General features: G+C 52.4%; 9 protein-coding genes across 9 annotated transcripts; 1 reads left to right on the forward strand and 8 right to left on the reverse strand.

The window, feature by feature from the left end:
• Positions 1-1,477: 1,477 nt before the first annotated feature.
• Z519_08828 (uncharacterized protein) lies at positions 1,478-3,142 on the reverse strand (the record flags this gene model as incomplete). Its single annotated transcript, XM_016766556.1, has 1 exon — positions 1,478-3,142. One exon carries the CDS (start codon positions 3,140-3,142, stop codon positions 1,478-1,480), a length of 1,665 nt encoding a protein of 554 aa, XP_016616854.1.
• Positions 3,143-3,471: 329 nt separating this feature from the next.
• On the reverse strand, positions 3,472-4,866 carry Z519_08829 (uncharacterized protein; the record flags this gene model as incomplete). Its single annotated transcript, XM_016766557.1, has 3 exons — positions 3,472-4,431; positions 4,503-4,665; positions 4,742-4,866. The coding sequence occupies 3 exons, from the start codon at positions 4,864-4,866 to the stop codon at positions 3,472-3,474; spliced, it is 1,248 nt and encodes a 415-aa protein (XP_016616855.1).
• A 907-nt stretch (positions 4,867-5,773) lies between these two features.
• Positions 5,774-8,245, reverse strand: Z519_08830 (uncharacterized protein; the record flags this gene model as incomplete). The annotated part of the gene is made up of 1 exon (XM_016766558.1): positions 5,774-8,245. The coding sequence occupies one exon, from the start codon at positions 8,243-8,245 to the stop codon at positions 5,774-5,776; it is 2,472 nt and encodes an 823-aa protein (XP_016616856.1).
• A 1,222-nt stretch (positions 8,246-9,467) lies between these two features.
• Positions 9,468-13,335, reverse strand: Z519_08831 (uncharacterized protein; the record flags this gene model as incomplete). The annotated part of the gene is made up of 4 exons (XM_016766559.1): positions 9,468-11,032; positions 11,085-12,534; positions 12,586-12,996; positions 13,048-13,335. The coding sequence occupies 4 exons, from the start codon at positions 13,333-13,335 to the stop codon at positions 9,468-9,470; spliced, it is 3,714 nt and encodes a 1,237-aa protein (XP_016616857.1).
• A 690-nt stretch (positions 13,336-14,025) lies between these two features.
• Positions 14,026-15,309, reverse strand: Z519_08832 (N-acetylglucosamine-6-phosphate deacetylase; the record flags this gene model as incomplete). Its single annotated transcript, XM_016766560.1, has 2 exons — positions 14,026-14,874; positions 14,962-15,309. 2 exons carry the CDS (start codon positions 15,307-15,309, stop codon positions 14,026-14,028), a joined length of 1,197 nt encoding a protein of 398 aa, XP_016616858.1.
• A 408-nt stretch (positions 15,310-15,717) lies between these two features.
• Z519_08833 (uncharacterized protein) lies at positions 15,718-16,618 on the reverse strand (the record flags this gene model as incomplete). The annotated part of the gene is made up of 2 exons (XM_016766561.1): positions 15,718-15,764; positions 15,820-16,618. The coding sequence occupies 2 exons, from the start codon at positions 16,616-16,618 to the stop codon at positions 15,718-15,720; spliced, it is 846 nt and encodes a 281-aa protein (XP_016616859.1).
• A 1,289-nt stretch (positions 16,619-17,907) lies between these two features.
• On the reverse strand, positions 17,908-19,729 carry Z519_08834 (uncharacterized protein; the record flags this gene model as incomplete). Its single annotated transcript, XM_016766562.1, has 2 exons — positions 17,908-19,345; positions 19,395-19,729. The coding sequence occupies 2 exons, from the start codon at positions 19,727-19,729 to the stop codon at positions 17,908-17,910; spliced, it is 1,773 nt and encodes a 590-aa protein (XP_016616860.1).
• Positions 19,730-20,062: 333 nt separating this feature from the next.
• Z519_08835 (uncharacterized protein) lies at positions 20,063-20,850 on the forward strand (the record flags this gene model as incomplete). Its single annotated transcript, XM_016766563.1, has 2 exons — positions 20,063-20,338; positions 20,395-20,850. 2 exons carry the CDS (start codon positions 20,063-20,065, stop codon positions 20,848-20,850), a joined length of 732 nt encoding a protein of 243 aa, XP_016616861.1.
• A 1,024-nt stretch (positions 20,851-21,874) lies between these two features.
• On the reverse strand, positions 21,875-24,084 carry Z519_08836 (acetyl-coenzyme A synthetase; the record flags this gene model as incomplete). The annotated part of the gene is made up of 4 exons (XM_016766564.1): positions 21,875-22,342; positions 22,396-23,869; positions 23,933-23,961; positions 24,040-24,084. 4 exons carry the CDS (start codon positions 24,082-24,084, stop codon positions 21,875-21,877), a joined length of 2,016 nt encoding a protein of 671 aa, XP_016616862.1.
• Positions 24,085-24,414: the final 330 nt, after the last annotated feature.

A 24,414-nucleotide genomic window follows, 5' to 3' on the forward strand; every position in this document is an offset into this window, starting at 1 on the left:
TCTTCCTGCTATGGCGATTCAATCGTCATGGTGGTTTGCTGGCTGCATGGTGTACTACAGCTCTACATCCTATTTACATGTCTCTGGAATCCCTTGGTTTTCGTGATCATCGCACGTTCAGTGGCATCATCTCAGATTTTGCCACTTTTCGTGTAACAGCAGTCACACTGGAGGCCTTGTGCAACGCACCAAAAACCGCAAGCCCTCGACCCGACTACACTACGAGCCTGAATACTCAACCCCTTCTCTTTGCCTCAACTTGTTTTCTGACTCAGTCCTGGCAGTCTCGCTTAGCATCAACATGCCTATAGACCGGCGTCGCTTGCCAAGTTATGAGCTCGTGTCGGCGTTCCCTTCTTCCTCGCCGCGAGATCGGTGGACTATCAGGCGCCTCGCCCAAGCGCCTCGGCTAGATGGTTCGCCGGTGGCTGTCAGATGCGCGAGTCACGCTCAATCAAATTGCGCCCTTTTCGTCACAAGTCGAGGCGTCCTCTATCGCGTCCCGAGTGACTCGAGACTAGGAATTGGCCTCACTTCATTTAAGTTTGGACGAGGTGCTCTGTTTCTGTCGCTAGATGTTCATTATATAGACAAAATTAAGCTCATCATTCCCTCGTCCGTCAGGTAGCTTCCTCTGTCAAAGCAAGCCAGCTTTCCTTTCCAAGAGTTCGACAAATGCAGTCGTTAGTCGCCTCCGTCTTTCTATATCTTCATGGAAGGGTATTCCACTCGGTGCAGACGACGCCTACTGTATCTTGCCCATGCCGTGGAATGAGCTGTCTCTTCTCAAATGCACCCCGCTCTCGAGCATGAATAGGGGTCTCGCGCAGAGTGAAGATCGGTCGCTGCTCGGAACTTTTCCTTCTGATCCGAGTAGAACAGACACTCATTCACCGCAGACCTCCACCAATGCCAGCTTAGCCCGAAAGATCCTCAGTAGTTCTCTCAACCTAGCACAGCAAAAGAAATCCACCGGTTTGCAACAGGCCGGGCAGCTTATGGCTTTTGCCAGCTTCAGTAGTTGTCGAGGCGGGGATTTCAAGTCAAACAGGGATTTTGCAGCAAAGTGATTCTGGCAGGGGGGGTTGACGAGGGAGACCTAACAAAGGTCGGTTAGTTGGCAGCGCTGAATGTCGCCGCCAGTCCAGCGGGCTGATCCTTGTTTATCCAGGATGGAGGAAGTCGAGAGGCAAGCCCGTTTGTTTGAGAGAAGGCAGTCAGAGCTACCGCCTTGTTTTGGAGAGAGGCATCCGCAAGATTGTCCCGACGAAACCGGATCCCGGATTGGAACAAAGAAGACGTCAAGTTGCTGGATAGGTGAACTCTGCATCCCTCCTCCTTGGCATCGGTTGGTGACAACAGGATCTGAAAGGTACCGATCGTCACGATTTCAGTGGAAGCTCCAGCCTTCCGACTCAAATCTCGGCCATGGTCAAAACTCGTGCTCTCATGATCTCAAACCTCCCTCCACATCTTCTCACCTGTTTCCATTCTCTCCATTGACGCCTTTGCCATTCTCCATTAATCCTGCCTCCTCTAATAAATCATCATCGATATTCTCCCCTAAATCTCTTTCCTCGAGAAACTCTCTGCCCTTTAACTTATCAGGCAAATAATCTTGCTTAACCCTACCATTCATATAATCCGGATTGTATTTGTACTCTTTCCCGTACCCCAATTCTTTCATTAACCGGGTCGGCGCGTTTCTTAGGTGGATGGGAACCGGCAGACCTGCAATTCCGGGCTCTTCAAGAGCGTGCATTGCATTCACAAGAGCCCTGTACGCCCTCGTCGATTTGGGAGCAAGGCATAACGCGACAGTGACATGAGCAAGGTTGATTCTCGCTTCAGGCATGCCAATTTTCTCACAAGCTGTATATGCCGCGGTCGCGAGCGGGAGGAGCGAGTTGTCCGCCAATCCGACATCCTCGCTCGCGATCACAATCATGCGCCTCGCAATGTACAGCGGGTCTTCTCCAGACTGGAGCATGCGCGCCAGATAGTACAACGCTGCGTTAGGGTCGGAGCCGCGTACGGATTTGTGGAATGCGGATATAGTGTCGTAGTGTTGGTCACCAGCTCGGTCGTAGACGAGCGTCTTTGTGAGCGACTGTTTTAGATCCCCCACGGTCATGCCGGGTCGACGAGAGATGCCCATGGCTAACTCGAGGAGGTTGAGAGCTGTGCGAGCATCGCCGTCAGCAAAGGCGGCGAGGTATCTGATCAACTCGTCATTGACGAGTTGAGAGGGCCTGTAATTGTCGCGTTCGGCTTCCAGCGCCCGATGGAGGATCTCGCAAATATTCTGGTCAGTGAGTTTCTGCAATGTGAACGTCCGACACCTCGAAAGGAGGGCGTTCTGCACCTTGAAGCTGGGGTTCTCGGTCGTGGCGCCGATCAGCGTAACATGTCCAGCTTCGACCGGACCGAGGAAAACGTCCTGCTGGCTTTTGCTAAATCTGTGGATCTCGTCGCAAAATACGATTGTCTTGCGACCCGTGAGGGCAAGTTCGCTTTTGGCTTCTGCGAAGATCTTCTTACACTCCGCCACCCCGGAGGATGTACTGTTGATCTCGACGAAGCGCGAGCCAACCATTCCAGCTATAACGCGCGCAATGGTCGTCTTTCCTGTCCCTGCGGCACCCCAGAGAATCATGCTAGGGACACGGTCTTGTTCGATCAGTCCTCGTAGCACGCCATCGCAGCCGACCAGGTCCTGTCCACAGACTTCATCTAGGGTTTTAGGGCGCATGCGTTCTGCCAGCGGCGCGGCTTTTTCAAAGGGGTTGTGTTTGGGCTTTTTGCTCTGCGGCACAGCTGCTTCAATACCATGGTGAGATCTGCTTGTCTCCTCATTCTTTACGACGGGGTGTCCATTCGGTTGTTGCTGCGTCGAAGTGGCTTCGAATGGTCGTTTCGCTGTTATGGAGGTGGGTGGTCGAGGATCGCTAGGGGATGGTATTGGTTGGGAGGACGAAAAGAAGGAGAAAGCATCACGTTTGGCGACAGGCGTCTTCAAGAATTTGCCTGTCCCGGGTGTAGAGTTGCTTTCACTCTCAATGTACTCGGTGCAATTGGAATCGATGTGGTCGTTGATCGTGGTTTGTTTGACAGATTTGCCGCAGATTGGGCAGGCGACCATGATGGGTGTTCATAGTTCAATATATCAGTGTCTAGGAAGCAAGCTAGAAGCTCAAGGGAAGACAGTTCCAGACGGTGATGAAAGTGCCTGCGGATTGAAACAGTTGGAGTTCAGGTCCGCCGCGTCACACGCGTTAAGCGAACCCCGCTCGTGACAAGGCTGAGCATCCCCTTTTACACATAGGGCAAAGTTGCATCAATCACATTGAACAAGGAGCACAATTGCTTTGACCGACGAAATCAATACGTAGATTTCTTCATGCTGTTATTTATCTAGTATCTAGCGCTCTAGGGTCATGGCCGCGAAGCCTATATAAAGTATGCTGTCAATCAGATCATATACTTCTTTAGGCCCCTCAATCGGTCCTTTGCATCCTCCAACACATCATCGTTCTTACAGACCGCAAACCGCATCCAATCCTCCGCCAAATGTGCCCTCTCGTCTGTATAAAACTCACTCGGCGGAATCGCCGCAACCCCCAATTCCATGATCAAAAACCACGACATCTTGAAATCCCGCGGTCGGTCTCTGACATGGTCCGGGAATTTGTAGCCTTCGGGGAGCTTGACCTTTGACAGGTTAGCGAGCACGAAATAGCCACCCTCAGGAACTGAATAGGGGATGCCCAGTTCATCGAAGATCTGACAGAAGCGGTTCATTTTGCCCTTCATCTCGGTGATTTGTTGGTCCCAGAATCCAACTTTATCCGCCTGTTCGAATCCAATCGCGGCAGCCTCTTGCAAAGGCGAGACACTTGAGTAGCAGATTCTTGTGTGTGCCGCGGCCACGTATTTGATCAGCTCTGGCGGGCCGATCAGATAGCCTACGCGCCAGCCCGTCGCGTAGAAATTCTTCCCCGCCGATCCCACCGTGAGTGTTATTTTGGCGAGCTCGGGAGAGAGCGTGGCTATTCGTGTAAAAGGAACGTAGTATAATCGGTCATATACCTCGTCTGACAAGATGATGACTTTATGTTTCAAGCATAGGTCGCCGATCCGTGTTAGCTCTTCCTTGTTCAAGACCTTCCCGACCGGGTTGTGCGGTGAGTTTAAGACAATCATCTTCGTCTTGGGGTTGAATGCCTTTTCCAGCTCGTCAAAATCAATGGTCCAATTCGCGGCGGAGGATGTTCGCTCCGCGCCGTCGGCAGGCGGGTGCATAGGGACATATCTGATTGTTCCGCCAGGCATCTCAATATTGCTGAGATACTGGTCGAAGAACGGTTCAAAGATGATGACCTCGTCCCCCGGTTCGATAAAACCCATGAATGCGCTCAACATGCCTGTCCTCTGTCAGCGAGATCATCCATCGTTAAATTTTCGTGATGCCTGCCTTCATTGGCCCCCGTTGTAATCGTGACTTCGGTTTCTGGATCTAACCTTCTGCCGAAATAAGGTGAGTATGCATCGGCAATCGCCTTTTTCAACCTCGGCCTGCCCTTTGTGGGGGAATATTGATTGCACTCTACTCGGTCAAGAGCACTCTTCGCAGCGTCAATGATGAACTGGGGAGGATTGTAGCCACTGTTGATCTCCACGTTAGTCCATCCTGCCCACGATGGTCACGAGTGGTGATGTCGGTGTGTCCCTGCATACTCACAAAAACCCTTGGCCCATGTTCACAATCGGCTGCATGGGCGACACAGCAGCAGCCTCATTGACGATGGACCAGACATCCTGCCTCTGCCCTGCGACGCGCTTCGCAGGCGCAAACTTGACGTCCATCTTAGGCGTCGACGAGAAATTGCAACGAGAAGTGCGCGGGCGGCTCGAATGCGATGGACCACCTCTAGCAGCGAGGGGTAATTCTGCTCGAAAGACTGGGCGAGAGGCGGATCGGACTGCTGCTGTGGTCGTCGAGAACTTGAAGTTCATGGGGCCTGAGACACAAGAGTCAACCTGCGCTGAGAAAATTCGGAGAGTATGACTTGGGAGGACAAAATTGATGTTTGGAGGAGTGCGCAAACGAGATGGATTGACCAGTGAGACTGGCGGGAATGATTGCGAGATCGGGGTAAAGTATGTCAACACGACACACCGCTAACCGCGGCAGTCTGACATCATGTTTCAATGTACTGAGTAGTGCCATCTCGGACTGCATTCAACGCGGCCTCACCTCCAAGAAAGGCCATCTTTTCTCTGGAAGCACTGGTTCTCCCTCTTTCAATCCTACAGCTCGCGCCCACAAGCAGCCAGCCCTTTACGAGAGAAGCACAGTGTGTGTGCAGCGTCAGATGGCGACATTCTGTGAGCTTTGATTCGGCAAATTCCCGATTCTGTACCGAGTGCTCGGTACCGTACGGCGCTCGCCCCAGTTCCATCAGCCCAACAGCTACGCTACTACGACGCAAATGCCATGAACCAAACATCGAGCAGCACTTGTAGACCCAAGCAAGAGAATCTCGAGATGGATTGATCATCTTTATCGTTCATTCGATTCTGTTCGTCGGGAGGTCGTTTCAAGTGAAAGAAAATACCCAAACACTTTCGACGCCGTGCCAAATATGCAGCGATTCCACCAGTCGTTCTCACACCCAGTCTACACAGGCATATACCCCTCTGCCCAGTATAAAGCTGTACATTATCCACCTCCTTTCATCTGTACAGTAGTCCGTGCCACCGCCCGTCTCCATCATGCGTACCTCACACTTTGCCCTCTCTGGGGATAGTTATCCCAGCCCCCGTACGATGGCGGTGGTTGAGGAGGATACCAACCGTGTGGCGAAGTCATCTGTACAGGCGACTGTTCCCACCCGCCCCCATATCCACGATCTCTCATCTGTGGAGGAATTTGAGGTCCATCCCAACCTCCACGTTGTGCACCTTGGACCCCTCGCCGTTGTCGACGCTGTCCAGGAACAATGCCATCCAACTTCTTCCCTCTTGGCCGTCTGCATGCCCTGATGCAGCATCCGAGGATAGCGAGCAGTAGCAGGCCTCCGATTGCGCTAGCAAGGGCAATCACCAAAGTTTTATTGTCGTCAAACCACGACTTGACCTCGCCTCCAATGGTGCTCCCCTTGCACACACCATTCTCGCATCGCCCCCCGCCGCCGCAGGGAGTCCCGTCCAGGAAGTTTTGTTGCATGCTGTAACACACATTTGCTCCGAAGTCTGGACTGGCACAGCTCAAAGTGCAAGTTTGACTGTTGCAGGCATAAGTATCATTATCACTAGTGTAGCTGCCCATGAGAGTCTTGCATTGGAGATCTCGACTCGTGCACTGGCCACTGGCACATTCAAGACCACTACCGCAGTCGGTTCCGTCGGGCGCGGTGGTGTCTGTCGGACATGTTCCATTAGTGCCAGAGCAAGTCTCAGCAGGATCACATTGGCCAGTGCTAGCACGGCAGACGGTCCCGGCAGAAGCGAACTGACAAGTCGACGTGCAACAACCTTCGTTGCTGGGATCGCAGACAGCGCCTGAATTGAACTTGCAAGTTGTAGGATTGCAGCAGCTGTTCCCCGCACAGGATTCGGTGCCGCCACAATCACAGTCTTCACCTTCCTCAACGATACCATTGCCGCACTGGTTCCCGCTAATGGTTACGACGCCTTTGTTATCGGTGAGGCACTGCGATTGAACGGAGTTGCGGCCCAGTGCGCTGCAAATGTTACCGACCGAGCAAGGCGAGAATTGGGTGATGTCCGGCGAGGAATAAGGATTCATCATGTATTGAGCATTGGCATCGCAGGTGCTGGACGAGAGGGGGCAGCATTGGCCAGAGTTGACAATATTGGAATCGGCACAGGTGCTGGAATCGCAATCGTGGACGGCGCCAAAGGTATGCCCACTTTCGTGAGCAAACACTTGCCACTCACTCGAGGTCTTCGCGATCACGTTGGCGCCAGTCACGCTCTGAGAGTTGCCGCTACTGTCTTGCTGCGAAGTGGAACCGTGATTGCACAGCTGTCCAAGCCAGGCTAGGCCGACTTCAGCGCCTGTGTTACAAGTCGTGAAGAGAGACCAGTAAGCATTATCATCGCCTCGTTGACCACGCCATGTTGAGAAGAGGTTGAGCCGTTGTGTTATATCGGTGCTGCTAGAGCAACCCACATTCCATGGCGTTTGAGTGCTTGGTGTTCCAGGACATTCGCCATCGGAAACGGTCAGATTGCGGAGGCCGAGAGTGATGTTGAAGGTAGATTGGTACAGTTCAGAAGCAGTGTTGACCAGACTAATGATGTATTGCCGCAAGCTATCGGTTGAGTTGAAGCTCGCGGTGTATGTACAGTCACTGGCTACCCCGACCAGGGCAACTTTGCGAGTAGTTGGGCAACCAGCGGTGCTGCCAATGGTGGAAGCCAGATTGACACCTGCCGAATTGCCTGAGCCCACACCGCCGCCATCGATATTATTCTGGCGCTTTTCAAACAGGTTGGAAATGGACATGGAGCCCATGTCGCCCCAGAAACCATCGTCACGTTTGAGCATCAAGTCGCGGTAGATGGGATGGTCAGGATGGGTGTTGAACTCCAGCTTGTCAGAGGCACAGGTCAAGCCAGCGCTTCGTTTGAGGTCCGTATGAGGTTGTCGACTGACATCCGAATCACGCCAAACAGCCATATACTCGTCGTCATCCTCTTCCAGCTCGGGATCGAGGTCGTGTTTGGTGGCCATGTAGTTCGACTTCAGTTGGACATTGTGGTGATTTCCCATGACTGTGAAGGCGCCCTCAAAGAGAGGTCTGACGCCATCCCGCCTCACGGCAATTCTAGCCCAGCCGACATGTCGGTTTATTCCGTCGTCGTCGACGAGAAAGGCTTTTCCCTGAAAGATCTTGTGGTCCTCGCGCTGCATCTTCTCGACGTGCCTGACATTGCCATACTTGTCTATAAATTCCATATAGGAGTCTTCATGGATGATGTCATGGTTAGGTTCAAGGCTCAGCCGAATATGCTGGGTATTCTGATGGAGGTCGAATATCAAATCGAAGCTCGAAGTGCAGTACACTCTTTGCGAGGGCGTTTGTATTCGAGGGTTTTCAATTAATGAGAGGTAGTTTAATGGATTTCTGGACCGGGAGTGTGCATCGACGGTGCCTGCGAGCAATAGCAACAGAGCTGAAACGACGGCCGTGGCGAGGTTCTGAAGATGGCGCATCTTGCGCTTATGGAACACTAGAGGTCAGGCCGGAGGTGAGGCTGCGGAGGTGCGCAGGGTGCTCAGATGACTCTCTGTTCAGTTTGCATTGAAGACGGAAACAAGTCGTCGAGGTCGACCGGTATACTAGCGAATGTCCAAGTGAGCAGTAAGACGGTGCTGGTCAGTCGGCAGAAGGTAGGAAATCTATGGCGGCGGTTGCTGTACAAATTGGGTGTGATAAGGCAGGGCGGATGTATCGAATGCGCAGCCTGAGATGTTGTGTGATATTATGGTAGCAAAAGGCCGGAGGAACTGATAATGTCTTGCGTACTGTACACAGAAGCAAGGTGGAACGACAGGTGCAGAGTAAGAACGAATGTCGTTGTTGTACGCCCAGACGGGGGTGGTGCAGACAAAGTTGCAATATGAGAGTACTCGGTATTGGTAGAGGAGGGCAAGAGGGAAGAGGAGCAGTTCGCCCAGCTGTACCATAGTGGGCTGGGTTTGTCAATGGCGTTGGTGTCTGGCGTCGGTGGACTCAGCCACCCCAAGCAACCGGATCCCGGGCATCACGGGAGCAGAAGAGGGGGCCGCAACGCCCAGCGACGCCAGCATTACGAGTCGCCAAGCAACTGCTAAGGCGCCGCTAACTGATTAAAGAAACCCATGATTATCACTGCCACGGTCAGCCATAACTCCGACCGCTAATCCATCACCACCAAGTCCTAAGATCTACCTACTGGGTACAATCCTCCGGCCTCCCAAGGGAAAAGACGCCTCATACCATTCAAATCAATACCCATGGCTCTGGTGACCCTGCCGAGGAACTACTCGCAATTCGATCCGAAAGCAAGAGCATACGAAATACTCCGCAAAGACAGCCAACGTCCTGGGCGGAGATCGAGAGACCTAGTCAGCTCGTATGTACGTACTCGGTACGGAGTAATACGGAGATGCGAGCACCCTATCTCGTAGGAAGATCTCGGATATCGGCAGTCCCGTTCTCCCTCATGGTTCCAATGTCCCCGAAACACCTCTGACGCGTGCCAGAAACCCTCAATATGGCGAAGACAGGTTAACCTGTCTTCCCTAGTCCTTATTACTTTCACAATTATGAGATTCTTCATCCCTTAAAACTCACTCCACCCTTCCTGTCACGGATGTCCATCCATTTTCCTCCTCGAGAGACCCATTGACTCCAACAAAATTGAAACTAGACATTATCAGCGGCCTCTCTCGCTCAAGCCTCGCTCTCAACCCCGGGCTCTCTGCCACCAAGTCCCCCTGTAAATCGCTTCTTGATTTTGCCCATCCCGATCTTTGCTTCATCTTTAGCAAACTTGACATTTCTGGCCGGCGTCCACTGCGACAGTCCTCGGTGTTTGCGCTCTTCCGCTCGTTTTGTAGCCATCTTCTCAAACCCGCTGTCTCTCTTCTGCACCGGCTGCACCGAGCTTGCTGATCCCTCCGTTGTGGTCGTGTAGCCGGTTTCGCCTGTGGCAGTGGTATCAGCACTGGGCCTCCCATTCACTTCCGCACTATAACCATTTAGGCCATCGACTCCCTTGGGATCCTTCTTGAACGCTTCTTCAGGGACATTGGTGGCATCGGTGATGCCAAGATCTGACGACGAGTCATCATCCAAAGGCTCGGCATCATCCTCGTCGTTGTCTGAAGGATTATATGGATCATGCGGAGGTTCGTCGGTACCGGGCTCGGCAATCTTTTCATAATTTTTGTTGGTGTATGCCCTCGGATCATGGCTGAATGCTCCAGACCAGTCCTCGCCGGTTTTGCTGAGCCACTGGCGCTTCTCCTTCTCCAACATCTCTTGGTTGAGAACGTCACGCCCCTCTGTCAAGGATGCCTCGTGCATTTCCTGAATGTTTTCTGGCACCTCGCGTTCAACAACTCGCTCACGTACACCCTCGGTTAAGCATGCTTCAAACGTCTCATACGTTTCCCGACTATTGTTGTCCACAATGAAGTCCCGGTGCGACTCATCCATGCCGGCCTTGAAGCGACCTCGGAACTGAAGCTTGCCAACCTCCTGCAGGTCTTCCAAGCCTTTGTCCATGAACGCTCTGGCATTCTCTTCAGTGATGTAGTTTTGAACGAGTCGGTTGCCGTTCTTGGTTGTCCAAATGGGAATGTTGATTGGCGTTTCTTCATTGTCCACCAAGTTCTGAAGCCAAACGGAGGCATAGGCGACCGCTCCGCGTTTGCCCGCCACATGGAACTCAAAGATGACTGGTGATCGATATCGGTACTTGACAGGAAGACGAATATGGTTATTGGCCACTGCGGAGACATCGAAATAAACTCCATCGCCTGCCTCATTGCCGTGGCATTGCGTCCTGGGGATTTTGCCAACACTACCGCCCGTGCGGAGTTTGATTTTCGTGTTTGCCTTCCAACCGGCGGCCACGATTCTGCCAGAAATAAACTCGAAAGTGCCGACATCCCAGCCCAGCATGTTAGGAGGAAGGCGAGTCTCCACACTTCGGAAGAGCAGTGAAATCCTGATCCGGCCGAACCCAATGCCACCGTCAAGAGGGTACCATCTAGTGGCTTGGGAACTAGTGGTGAGGATGTCCGACAGGCGCAGAGGTACAATACCCAAGATTGGGTCGTGTTCTCGGTTACGCTGATCACGAACGGTGATTGTGACTATTCCGGATCTCCAGTCTCGCATAAAGCGCTCCGTACCAGCATTGAAGATAGGTTTGCTGCTAACAGCCTTGGCTCGAGTGCGGTAGACCAATGTATCATTGAACAGGATGGTACAATAAGAGGTCGGGAGTTCTGACATTGGGTCAGTGCGAGGAAACAAAAGAATCTTGAACTAGACACTTACTGGTGGACTCTTCATCTGTACCCTCACCGTATGGTTTGGCCGGCTCAAATTCTTTACCTTTCCGATTGCCGTCGCTGCCCTTGATGTTCTCAAGTTCGAGGCTGACAATCTGGTGGATGACGACGCTGCAAATGCCACTCGGCCACAACGGATCAGGAGGCGTATGCGCCACAGCATCCGCATCTTCAGAGTCAATGACACCCTTCTCATCTTGGAGCTTTTCATCGTTCTTAAGCTTTTCCGGTAGGTTTCTGTCTTTGCCGTCGGTGCGAAGGGCAGGTCGAAATTTGGGCTTGCCAAAGTAGCCCACTTCCCAGTGTAGCTCACCCGGCATCTCACTTCCATGATGAGTGCCTGCGAGTTTTGAGATCTGAGGATACATTTTGCCAGGATGCTGAATCATTTTCTGCATGGACAACTCCACTTTTCCGACCATGTCATCTGCAGAATTGCGGTCTGAGTCCCACAACTCGACACTGAGTTGTTCATCGGCCTTGATGAGCTCAGGCGTCACCAGAAGAGCAGCGGTTTCTTCCCAAACAGGGTTGAGGTCATCTATGATGACACGAGTACAATACATCGGCTTTCCGTATTTCGAAAAGGACAGATTAATGTATGGGTCGCTTCCACCGTCCTTGCTACCACGACGATCTTGCCTGCTGAGGCCAATGGCGCGATGGATTCGGATCCACATGACTCCCATGGCTTGTGTATCTTTGGTGATGTCGTCTCCTTGCAGCATGGATTTTAAATCAAGTTGCATCGACTTTGGCGCAACGTACATACTTGCCGCCGCGGCGATTGCATAATTGACGAAGTTTGAAATCAATGGCAGGTTGAGGATATTAACTCCTTTCTGAACCATGGGAATGCAACCTGCTTGGACATGTGGGACGCCCATCAGCGTGAAGGTAAGACTTTTTGCAAATGGTGGTTCGGGTGTCATCTGCAATCGCAGGCGGACGGTCCCGACAAGCTCTTGGAGTTCGACAAAGACAGGCAAGGGGACACCGATCAGCCCCTTGATGCCGACATAGAAGACGAGATTCATGTGCATATTCCGTGCTCTTGAGGAAGCAGAGGCACGGTCACCGGTGGGTTTGGCGTGGTATGCAAAAGCAATCTCGAGGTTGTAATAGTCGCCGCCTTCCTCGTCGGCTGCCGCTTCTTGTGGGTCCTTCGCCTTTTTATTCTCTTCATTGATGCTCTTCTTGAGCTCGTGCATTTTTGAATCAGGCAGTGCCCGCAGACTGAGGATGCGAATAGGGTTGCTGCCTTGGTCTATTTCGGCAACTCTAACATTGTTGATGACTCTAGGGACAGAGGCTTGCATGACATCTTCCAGGGTGTCTGCCACGGCAGCAAACATATCCGGGTTGATCAAACCCCAAACGACGCTCAGGAAGGTGTTCATCCATTCGACTGATTCAGGCAGGAGGTTTGCTACGGCCTGTCAATATTAGCTGTGGTCTACGTGTGGCAGGTGGATGCAAAGTCTCACGGTCTCTCCTCTGCTTTGCTCACTGCTCCATTCCGCCTCACGGCCGCTTCGTACAACCTCTTTCATCCACAGCCAGACGGCGGAAGCGAGAAACATGCCGAGAGGAATCAGCCCCTTAAGAGAGCCACCGAACATTTTCCCAAAGACGACAATGGAGATGAGAATCACAATACATAGACCCCCAGCCCGGTTTTCAAGAAGTTCAAACATCGGCTCATAACTGACTGACGGCGTTGGATGGAACAGAATATTGGTCTTTTCTCCGTGAATGGGGACGTCGGAAGTGCTGTCTTCGGCGACTGGGTCTGGAGGAGCAGTGACGTCCTGCTTCTCCATGTACTCTGGGTTCTTCTGGGAAGGTTCTGTTGAAACCGTGGTAGGTCTGCCCAGATTGGCATTTGGCACCGACAGCTAAGTCAAGGTCAATTGAGACCCGGTTGTTCAGGGAAGTTGTATTCAAACCTGGGGATTGTCGGCCCTCGCCATGTACACCTTGCCTACATCTGCAATGACGACACGGTTACCAGTGACTGGATCTGTCACAGTTTTGCCCTCTTGCTTTTGATTTTCATTCTTGTGCGGAGTGATTTCAGAGGAATATTGCTGGGCTTCCCCTGCGAGTCTCTGTGCATCAATGGCTTTGTCTCTCTCGGACTTGTCCTTATCGAGCTTTGCAACAAACTCCTTGATGTTGGGGATACGATTTGTGCCGCTCCATGGCTTTCCTGACTTCTGTTGCTGAGCTTCCATGGTCACCTCTAGAGCAAGGGACAAGCCCCCAAGGACAGGGGTCGATTTGAAAAGGAGGTAGAAGGGATGAGGGAAAGGCCAGCCGGGCTATTTAGTATTGCTCGTGACGAGCCCCTGGGAATGAAGAAAGGAACAAATCTGAGGGAAACAAAGGAAGATGTTAAGGGACTGAAGAACAGCCAGGCCGGAGAGGTCGTTCCATTGTGAATTTTGAGAATGATGTCTATCCAGATCAGTAGTGACGTAACAGCACTACCAGACCCACTGCCCACAACCCAGTTCGCCCCTCGCCGTGCTGGATGCGGATAACAAAGGCGTGTGTGGCTTGCCTCGAGCATGAAATGACCCAAACAATGAGTTAATACTGGGCTTGCCCGGGGCTGGGCTCGCTGGGCATCGGCAGAGTTTAATTAGGCGAAAGGTCGTCGCTTAGCTGGCGATCAAGATCCAGAGGGCTAACGCTATCGTCAGCCAACACCCAGAAATCCTGGAACTTGCAGAAACCTAACCAGCGGAAGCCCGCAACTGTCGAACTGGAGGAGCAGCCAACTTGAGGCTGAAGGTGTCGGCTCTGTTGACACTGTTATCTGACTTTGAGTCTACCTCGATCTGCGTAGTACGGCCGGTGTTACCGCCATCTGCTCGTCATTCCTTGTCATTGTTGACACCTCCAGTTGTTCAACACTCCCATTACGTCCTTGTCCATACTTTGCTTCCCTCGATCCACGTCTCCAGAACAATCCCCTCATGGTCCAGAATGGCGAAGTCGGCGCGTCGACCAGGTTCGAGCCTTCCTCTCTTGCTCTCGCCCATCATATCTGCAATGTTTTCCGTGACACATTGCACGGCTTCGGCAAGATTGCACCTGGTAAATGCCACCGCATTCCGTATGCACTCGTCCAGCGTACAGCAACCACCAATCAACGTATCTGTGCCTTCAATGGTCACTTTGTTACCCTGTTTAAGTTGCCGTTGTGCAATCTGGCCATGTCCACTGTGTACGCCATCCGGTAAGCCAGCGAGTTCGATGCTGTCCGTGATGAAGATACATTTCCTTGGATCGGTCCGCATGCAAAGAGTTACAAGTGAGGGGTGCAAGTGTATGCCGTCCGGTATGATCGAGTAATAGCACTTCCCAGTCCCCATCAGCCCAGCGAGTCCAGGATTGCGATGATGCAGAGCCAACATTCCATTAAAGACATGCGTCAATGCTCGGGCACCCAGTTGTAAAGCCGCGAGACCCTCCTCGTACGTGGCCGCCGTATGTCCAAGTGAGATGACAATATGAGGATATTCTTCTTGCAGCTGGCCCACCAGCGCGGTCGAGCCGGGCAGCTCCGGTGCCAGTGTGATCAGCTTGATTGCATCTTTGAGATTGTCGTCGCCATATAAGATCTGCGGGGATATTTTCGCCGGCTCTTGGAGGTAGGCGGCACTATGGGCTCCTTTCTTCGAGGCATTCAGATACGGCCCCTCGACGTGTGCTCCCAGCAAGTCGGCCCCAGAGACAAATGTTCGTGGTTTCAAGACTGGCACTATCTAGATGAAGGCTTCAGCATGTCGGTGAAAATAAACCGGTGAGCCTTCCAGGGAATTCATAGGTTAGAGGAAACAGAATCAGCCTACCTGTTTCCACCGGTCCTTGTCTACCGTAGGGACAGTCGCCCACCAGCCTGTCACCCCGTGACAGACTTCCATCTTACTGACTTCTCCCAACCTGCGTTCGTCGTCCCCTGGAGCATTGCCTAGGGCCAATTGCGTAAAATGGACACCCTTCATGCCGTTTGTCTGCAAGTCTAAAAACCCTGGTGCAACAACTTTACCATCTAGGTCTATTCGCTCAACGCCTTCTTGCCGATAGTAGTAGTTTGGCGTGATGGTGCCCTGCTCAGTGCTGAAGTAAAGATCTTGAGCCACCAGTTCGCCGGAGATACAAAGCAGGCAGTTGGTGAAACATTTCAGCGATCTGTCCATCGTTGGCAGCGCGATTGGAAGTGGGAGATAGACTGATCGAATCACCAAGGCCTATGAAACTCGGAAAAAGAAGTGAGGCGAGGAAGGTGCTGCGAGTTTTCAGATTTCCTACAGAGAAAATCGTTGAAGTGTCTCAAAAGCCGCGCAAACGTTTCTGCAAGGCGCTAAAACGAGCTGGCGGGTTCATCGTTCCCCGTCTCTCTAATTGTTTCGACATAAACACAAGAATTCTTCTTTCTTTCCCTCTTTCTTTCTGTAAGACTATTTTGATAGTCATTTCATAAATACAGATCTTTTGAGGCGCGACTCTTCAGCCATTTGAACAATCATCAGCCTGATCACCTTCCTCGTCAGCCCTTTCCCTATCCTGAGCCACATCTGCCTCTGGACATCTCCCCGGCCCTTCCGTTAGAGGTCTTCGGTCTCCTTTGATATCTTGAGACTCTCTCTCCGAACTAGCTTGACTCGGTGTCGATAGCTCTAGGGTCCATTCCCATCTCCTTCGCTTACGCTTCGACCTCGCTGCTGATTTGCTCTGGGATTTTTCTGAGCTGGCTTGGTCTAGTTCAGACGAGGACGAAGGGGACACCGCCGTAGACTTCCGCTTTCTTTTCTTACGCGGCGAGACTTCATCCACGCGGATTTCCCGGCCATTGCCACCGCCATCTTCTCCCTCATCGTTGGAGGTTCCACTTTGGTTGTCATTCTCAGAAGGAGTAGATTCCTCATCGGATGAACTCAAGTCTGCGTGGCGCATAATGTAATTCTTCGTGACAATCTCTTCCTCCAATTCTGCGCGAAAAGCAACCTTCTTGGGTGCTGGGAAAAACACTCGCCGACTAGCTACTCGGGGGCTTGCGCTGACGGAAGGGCGGCGAATATCCCAGGGAAGTGGACTATTCTTCAATATTGAATGGACTCCAAAGGGCAAATTTAGGGCGTAAGGGTGCTCTGATAACCTCACAATTGGGGAAGTTGGATGTGCGCTGCCTCTTGGTTGCGAATGTGATACCGGTGATGGAAGATTGGTTACTGGTGACGGTCTGTATGCAAGATCGAATGTATTGCTGAATGTGTTTAGCGTAGTTGGGGTTGCGGTGGCGCCTATATTAATGCCATTTTGACGACCGGTCGAGCCACGAAATGTAGGAGCGAGATCAGAAGTCCTTAGCGACAGCTTCGGTTTCTTCGCCGGTGAGGGAGGATTGACAGGCCGGGCATTTTCTGTCGGGAACATCGATAATGGATGAATCGGGTCGAGGCGAGATAAAAGATGTGGCATAGGCAGAGCCATAGATATGGCAAGCATTTTGCTTTCGGCAGTGGCCTCTGACACTGCTGAAGGCCCACTCATCAAATCGAGAATGTCGTTTTTCTCCCACTAAACTCCTCGTGTATGCCCGTGGTTCTTATGGCCGGGTCAAGTGGATAGGAGAATCTAGCGAGAGGGCTTTTATTCGAGATCGGGGGATGGTCGCGGGAGGTGCATAAGCACGTAAAGGGGTGAGCACGATTCGAGATCGTCAGAGCCTTCCTATTAGTATCTTGGGCACTGAGTCGCCCTAGTTAAAACAGAAGGCGTAATCAGGGCGCCGCTGAGCCTCACATAAGCATCACGACACGTATGAAGAAAATATAGGCAGCACTGTTTAAAGAAAATTGACTCAGATCGCCGGGCATAGGCAGCTGATATGCTGGAGGCGTTTAAAGGGACAAAAGGTGGTGAGTACCCACCGCGTAATCCGGGCACGTAGTCCACGAAACAAAGATGTTCCCATATTTGCCGTTATTGCCCAGCTACGGAAATCCATGCTGGCAAATCCTAGAGTATTTGGGACCTTTTCCTGCTCTTTCAGGCATCGAACGGACCTGCTGTCCTGTCCAGGCCCGTTGACTAGGTGCTGGCGGTTAGGTGTGTCTTGGAGGGAACGGAAGAAAAGGGTGTGGCTTGATTGTTGGGCCAGAGGAAGAGCTGGGGAAGGATAGGGCTGGTGCTCCTGAGTGCGCGCATTAGCTTGCAGAGTCGGGGCGCTTCGTCTTGGCCAAAGAGCAGGATCAGCAGGATTCAGGAACAATGCTAGGATGATGCTAGAGGAGATCAGGCAAAACGTGGCCTCGATCGCATATCCGCAACCGCTGGACTCTATTTTCAGCATCGAGCTGCCCGAAGTAGCGGGGATGGGGAAGAGGCCAGCGAGGCCAGTGAGGCCAAAATGGACGGGCTGAGCGATGTTATTGGGGTAACAATCAAGGGGCAGACGGCCATATGGATGGGGTGACGGGGATTCAGAAATAGGCGAGAGAACGAGTTGGTTGAAAATAGACGACTCCAGTCAGCATCGTGCAAGTTGTCCTTCTGATGCGTGTGAGCTGCCAAGCGGCCCAGCCCGCGGCGCCCACGCAATCTAACCGGAAGATTGTGGCTCCAGCTCCGAGGTTATGGGTGACGGAATTGGGCAGCATTTCGGCCTCGCCTTTGGGTATGTACTGGGTACGATACGGCTGAGCCACTCCTGCGTCCGCCCACCCTTGGACAGCCTTTCTCTCATCAAAACTCATCAAGTTCCGTTCCCATCTAGAACCTAGTAGACCTTGCGTCTAATTGCTTAAATCGTGATATCTCCGATGGGCAGCCAATGCGAAGGCGGGAATGGCGTTTTCACAGATCTCGCACCACTCCAGTTGCTGGCTCTTGCCATCTTCAGAGTCCCAGTCATCTTCTACCGAAATGTCAGTGGTTGATTCTGCCATCATGTCATCGAGCGACTGAGCAGCTGGACGATCCGGAATCGCCGACCCGGTGTCGTTCACTTCCTCTGAAGGGGCAGTCACTCTGAATTCCTTGAGAATTTCGTCCTGTCGCCTCAACATTCTTCCAATGTCTCGCCCTTTGCTTTCTTTCGTTTCAGTTGCTGTTTCTGCCATGTTCGTGGCAGCAACATTGATCAAGCTGAGATTCCAGCTGGCCTGTTCATGGTGCAGTTTTCGAAACATTGGAACGAGGGCTTCCTCGACTAGACGAAGGGCGAGTGTAGAAGGTGTCTCGTTCAAATTGAAGACGAAGTTCGGCATGGGTCCTGAGCGAGAGATACGCTGAAATGCCCTTGCCCGTCCTCCATCCGGGGTAGGCAGTGGACGAGGTCTTGTAGACAGCCGCAGAGTTCGTGGATGTGCCATCCATCGACGGCGCAAGGTCTCGCAATCATCCATTCCACCACCGTCGTCGTCCTCTAATAGATCCATTTGCATACGCCGAATCAATCTCTCGCCCAAGATGTGGAGCTGTTTCTTGACCTCTTCAAATGTATGTAGGTACTTCATATACGAATCCTCCTGACTTATTTGTGAGGGGACACGCCTCCCTTTCGCGACCTCCGTGTCGTCCATCCCATGAAGCAGATCCCATATCTTACCACCAATACCTTTGGACGAGCCTGGGCCCGCTAGAATTTCATCGAGCAGCTTAGGACCCATGCCTGGATAGGAACGAACATCGAAAACGGTCACCAATTCCTTCGTGCCTCCGTACGTCAGACCTTCAGAGAAAGCCGCCTCTCGATCCAGCACATGCGCACGGATCTTCTGAGCCAGCTTGAATCCAATGCCAGGAATCTTTCCTATGTCATGGTCATCAAGGAATCGGATAACAGTGCTCTCGTAACCGCCCATCGACTCACTGGGTGGCAAGATTGTTGTTTGATTTTTCGGTTTATTCACATTTCCAGCCAACTTCGCCAACAACTTGTTCATAGCGACTCCGACAGTGGATGTATAGCCCTTCTGAGACTCCAACTCGTGTCGGAGATGCCTTGCCAGATGACTCCCAAGCACAAAGCGAAGTCGCAATTCTTCATCCTGCTCCGAGAGCTGGGTAGAGGGGCAGGGACTCGACGGATAAGTAGGGCCATACACTTTGGATGCGTCGTATGCGAAGCCTATGGTAGGATCGTCCTTGTTCATGCAGAAGAAGGAATGAGAAAGGTCGTTGAGATTGAGCAAACCGATGTTGTAGTCTATCATATCGGTGCAGTCGAGCCTACAGCTATGTCAGCTGACTACATACAATTTTGCCGACGGTGGCATACCAGACTTCATCAAAACCAAGTCGTTCTGCTCTCCCGCTCCAGATAGACTGCCGGAGGAAATTGTACAGATCCTTTGAAGCATCACGAAAACGAGTCAAGTCCTCACCCAGGACGATCACCGCCTCTGGACACACTTTTCTGGCTTCGGTGATAAGCTGTAGTTTCCGTAGACCTCGTCGCCGTGCCTCATAGTTACAAGTCACCACAATCTGCTTTTGTTGGATGGCTAGTGGCACTGATTTGAGCGCCGGATTCTCATTTTCGACGACTGAGGCGTAGAAACAATCGTAGTCAAAATGAATAATGACTCTGTGCAAGACACGAGCTCTCTGCATATTAATGTCAAGACCATGATGGCCTAGGCCAATGCTTGCGAGAGACCACGGCTATGGCCTCAGTTGACCGATGTGGGGGGACGTGGAAGGAGAGACGAGGGATCAGTTCAAGTGCAGTCATCAGTGGTTGGCGGCCACTTTGACCGTGACCCGTGCGGAGGGAATTCCCAGTCGCGTCCAATAAGTCGGTCGCGTCCCCTTGGTCCCCTTCGGTAAACAATTGCTTTCCCTTCCTCAACTATTTCACTCTACATAACAAGTACATTTTTCATGTTGCGTCAAAGGCAGTCCAGGTGACGGAAGGCGCATCTGCCCTCACTTCGAGCAGGGTCAATGTCGCAAGGAAATCCCACTTTCCCAGGCCGAAATCTTTATGCGTCCTCGAGTAAGCTCCCTGATCGCACGGCGCAAAAGCCTGGCATCACGCTACCCTCGCAACAATACCCCCAGTCGACGTTTGGACGACGCTCCGAGCAACAATATCAACTTGGACAGACTGCAGCGCCACAACCGCAGCATGGCGTGCTGGCCGGGAGACAGAGCATGGAGAAGGAATCGAATGCGCTCGGCGAATTGAGCGAGGAACAAAGAGATGAAATCAATGAAGCCGTACGCACCGTGTTTCTTAGATATCCGCTGTCTGATGCTAACTTGTCGACGAGCAGTTCTCCTTGTTCGATCTCGATCGGGATCGGCACCTGGACTACCACGAAGTCCGCGTGGCAATGAGGTCCCTAGGGTTCTCGGTGCCGAAACCTGAAGTCGCGCAGATAATGCAATCGCAAGGCGTACCAAAGCCACAATTCAAGAGAGGGCCTCCTGTCAAAGGACAACAGACATATCACTCCAGTCAGCTCCTTCTACCACAAAACGCGTTCCAGCGCGTAGCAGCGCAAAAGATATTCGAACGCGATCCCACGGAAGAAGTCGAACGGGCCCTGCTGTTGTTCGATCCCGACCAGAGAGGATACATTGAAGTCGACGACATTCGCAGAGTCGCTCGGGAACTGGGTGAGACTGGTCTCGAGGATGAAGAAATACAAGCCATGGTGGAAGAGTTTGATTATGACGGGACAGGGAGCGTTGCAAAAGAGGCCTTTTATGCCATTTGTCTGCAATGAGCGTTTCCGACTGACTGTGTTTGACGAAATGATGATATTCCATGATGAGAACGACTTGGTTGGAATTGGCGGCGTCTACCTCGGAATCATTGGAGACATTCCAGCTGTCGTAAATCTAATCAAGCTATTGGTTTTTATGTCTCGGCCTCGACACATAATATCCATGAGGCCATCAGAATATGTCCCAGAAGTTGGGTGAAAACGCTTCTGCTCTGTACCTCTCGCCACCGACATGAGATTAAGCCTATCTTACCTAGATACAATCTTCGCAGTCCGGTATTGAGTCTCTAGGCTCGCCATATATACAACCACCGGCCCATCATACTAAGTCTTCCGCCGACCAATTCCTCCAACTCTTGACGAAGCCTCGACAAATGACTTCCAGGGCGCTGGCGCATCGCCTTGCAACGACAATCCCTTGGCAGTTCACCTTCTCATGCGGACATACGAAGGGGCCACAGATGGGCTTGGGCCTGTCATCCAGCTCAGGGCAGAGGCCGTGCATCACAACCTCAGAGCACGAAGCAGCCGCATGCTGCAGGTTCGATTCCGTCGCGCGACTGGGGCATGACATGTTTGGGATCCTATGGGATACGCGGGTGCGCGGTAGTCTGGCAAGAGTGACTGAGGGTCTCGCGCAATTTGGAGAGGGGACTGGCCGTTAATGAAACACAGTTGGAAGTTGGAGGCATGGGGATGAGGTGCGTAAATCTACTAGCCTTTGTAGTAAACAGGGGTCGGGGATCTGAAGAATGAGGGGGCAAAGTAGCTGGGACACAATCACCCAGTGCTCTGCGCAGGTCTGCTTTGATGCTCTGCTGTGATATGAATTCACATAAAAGCACATAAAAGCCCCGTGTTATTGTGAAGAAAAACATTTTTCTGGATCTCGATTGCTGCGAAAAGTTGGCTATATAGTCTCCGCTGACCTACCTCCCAAAAAGCTAAGATCCAACGAAGAAATTCAAGTTCCCGAGGGTATATCTGTCACATTTAATTCTTCGCCACCCTATCTATCTCTCCCTCACTTCTTCTTCGACGTCCTGACCGTCTCAATGATCCTGTCAACCACACTTGGGTCGCTGAGTGTCGTGGTGTCTCCAAGGCTGTCTTGCTCGCCGCTCAAGATCTTTCTCAAAATCCTTCTCATGATCTTGCCGGAACGGGTCTTGGGGAGATCGTCAACAACGAATATGGCCTTTGGCGCTGCAAACGGACCAATAGACTTGCGCACTTGGAGGATGAGGTCTTTGCGTGTCTGTTCACCGCTATCAACGCCATCCTTGAGCGACACAAATGCGTTGACGGCTTGGCCAGTGAGTTCGTCGTTGATGCCGACCACGGCAGCTTCTGCAACACCTTCATGCTCGATCAGAGCAGCCTCAATTTCTGCGGTGGACAAGCGATGTCCGGAGACATTGACAACGTCGTCGACACGACCCCGGATCCAGTAATAACCTTCATGGTCACGTCCAGCGCCGTCACCAGTGAACTATTGTCAATGTCAGTCAATTGTTCCCTTGGTGATGCCGAGAGGAGACTTACGTAGTAACCCTTGTACACGTTCAAGTAGGTGTCCATATATCTCTGGTGTGCACCCCAAACAGTTCGTGCCATACTCGGCCACGGTTGCTTGAATGCTAGAACACCTTCAACATCATTGCCCTCGATTTCCTTACCGGAGACCGGATCAATGATGGCGGGTTCAATACCGAAGAAAGGCAGTGAAGCACTGCCGGGCTTGGTCGGCGTTACACCGGCCAGCGGTGTAATCACATGAGAGCCAGTCTCGGTTTGCCAATAGGTATCAACAATATGAGCCTCTTCCTTGCCGACAGCTTCGAAATACCACTTCCAGACTTCGGCTGCGATGGGCTCACCGACCGAGCCCAAAACTCGCAACTTGTGCAGTTGATGGTGGATATGCTCATCACCAGCTCTCTTCAACAGGCGGAGGGCAGTCGGGGCGACATAGAACTGCGTCACGCTGTGCTTGTCGATTACGTCCCAGTAGCGGGAGAAGTTGGGATAAGCTGGTGTGCCCTCAAAAACGACCGTCGCGACACCGAGGAGGAGGGGTGCGTATACGACATAGGTATGGCCGGTAATCCAGCCGACATCGCCACCGCAGAAGAAGACGTCATCGTCGTGGATATCGAAAACGTACTTGCCGGTCGCTGCAGCGCCAATCAGGTACCCTGCGGTTGAGTGCATGACGCCCTTGGGCTTGCCAGTCGAGCCCGATGTGTACAGCAGGAACAGCGGATCCTCAGAGGCCATAGACTCAGGCGGAATATAGGCGGGGTACTTCGCGGTTTCTTCGTGCCACCAGTAGTCTCGGCCTTTTGTCCAGGGTACATCCGCCCCTGTTCTCTGGTAGACGAGCACGTGAGTGACACCTGGGCACTTCTTGAGGGCTTCATCCACAATCTTCTTGGTGCCAATCAGTTTGCCGCCTCGTTTTCCTTCGTCGGTGGTGATGACGACCTTGGAGTTGGCGTCAATGATCCGGTCCGCTAGTGAGCCGGACGAGAAACCGGCGAACACAACCGAGTGTACGGCACCAATACGAGTAACGGCGAGGAAGGAAATGACCGCTTCGGGAATCATGGGGAGGTAGAGCGCAACGGTGTCGCCTTTCCTGACACCCATCTGTTTCAGGGTGTAGGCAACTCGAGACACTTCGCGGAGGAGCTCGCCGTAGGTGAGTACGCGGCCCTCGCCTGGCTCATCTGCTTCGTAAATCACAGCAGGCTTGTCGGGATTTTTAATGGCATGGCGATCAATGCAGTTATAGCTGGCGTTAAGACGACCTTCTAAGAACCAGGCGGCGTCGCCATTGGTAAAAGAGCCAGAGCGGACGGTTTTGAAGTCTTTGTCCCAGTCCAGAAGCTCTCGGGCCATCTTTCCCCAGAACTTATCCGGCTGCTCGATGGACTCCTTGTACATGGCATAGTATTCGTCGAGGTCCTTGATGTGGGCTTGGCCAGGGCCTTTCGTGAAAAAGGGCTTGGGAACACTGCAACTGGGTCAGTACGGCCAGCCGTGCTGAGGGTTTGGTATCCGTTATTTCGAAGCTTACTGGAAGGTGTCGACCTCGTGGGCTTCGGCCTGTGTCCTCGTGGTCAGCCCCAGAAACAGACCAACCCAACTCAGAGCGGAGGAAAGGAACCAAACGAAACTACTCACCACGACAGGGCCCTTCTTGGGAGGCTGGACGTCACCTTCAGACATATTGATCTCTGTGGACTGCTCGGCGACGTGTCTAGGGGGCTGAGGGGGAGGGGACAGCAAGAGCGTGACAGAAGAAGTCGAGCTCGGACAGACGTGAAGAGGGGAGTGGGTGGGTGTTTATATCGTCCCTGTGTCCTCCAAGTGCGCAACGTTGGAACTAGGGAACCAGGACCCGCATCGAGGGCGGGGAGATCAGGAGGTCTAATATAGGATAGCGCAGGGAGGCAGGACTCAACAAGAAGAAATGACGATTGAATGCAACACAGCAGACGATCAGAGCAGACGCACTGACACGGACGAGCGACGTGGAAGACGACAGCAGCTGTCGCT

The sequence above is a fragment of the Cladophialophora bantiana genome (genome assembly GCF_000835475.1).
Source record: "Cladophialophora bantiana CBS 173.52 unplaced genomic scaffold supercont1.14, whole genome shotgun sequence".
Lineage (NCBI taxonomy): Eukaryota > Fungi > Ascomycota > Eurotiomycetes > Chaetothyriales > Herpotrichiellaceae > Cladophialophora > Cladophialophora bantiana.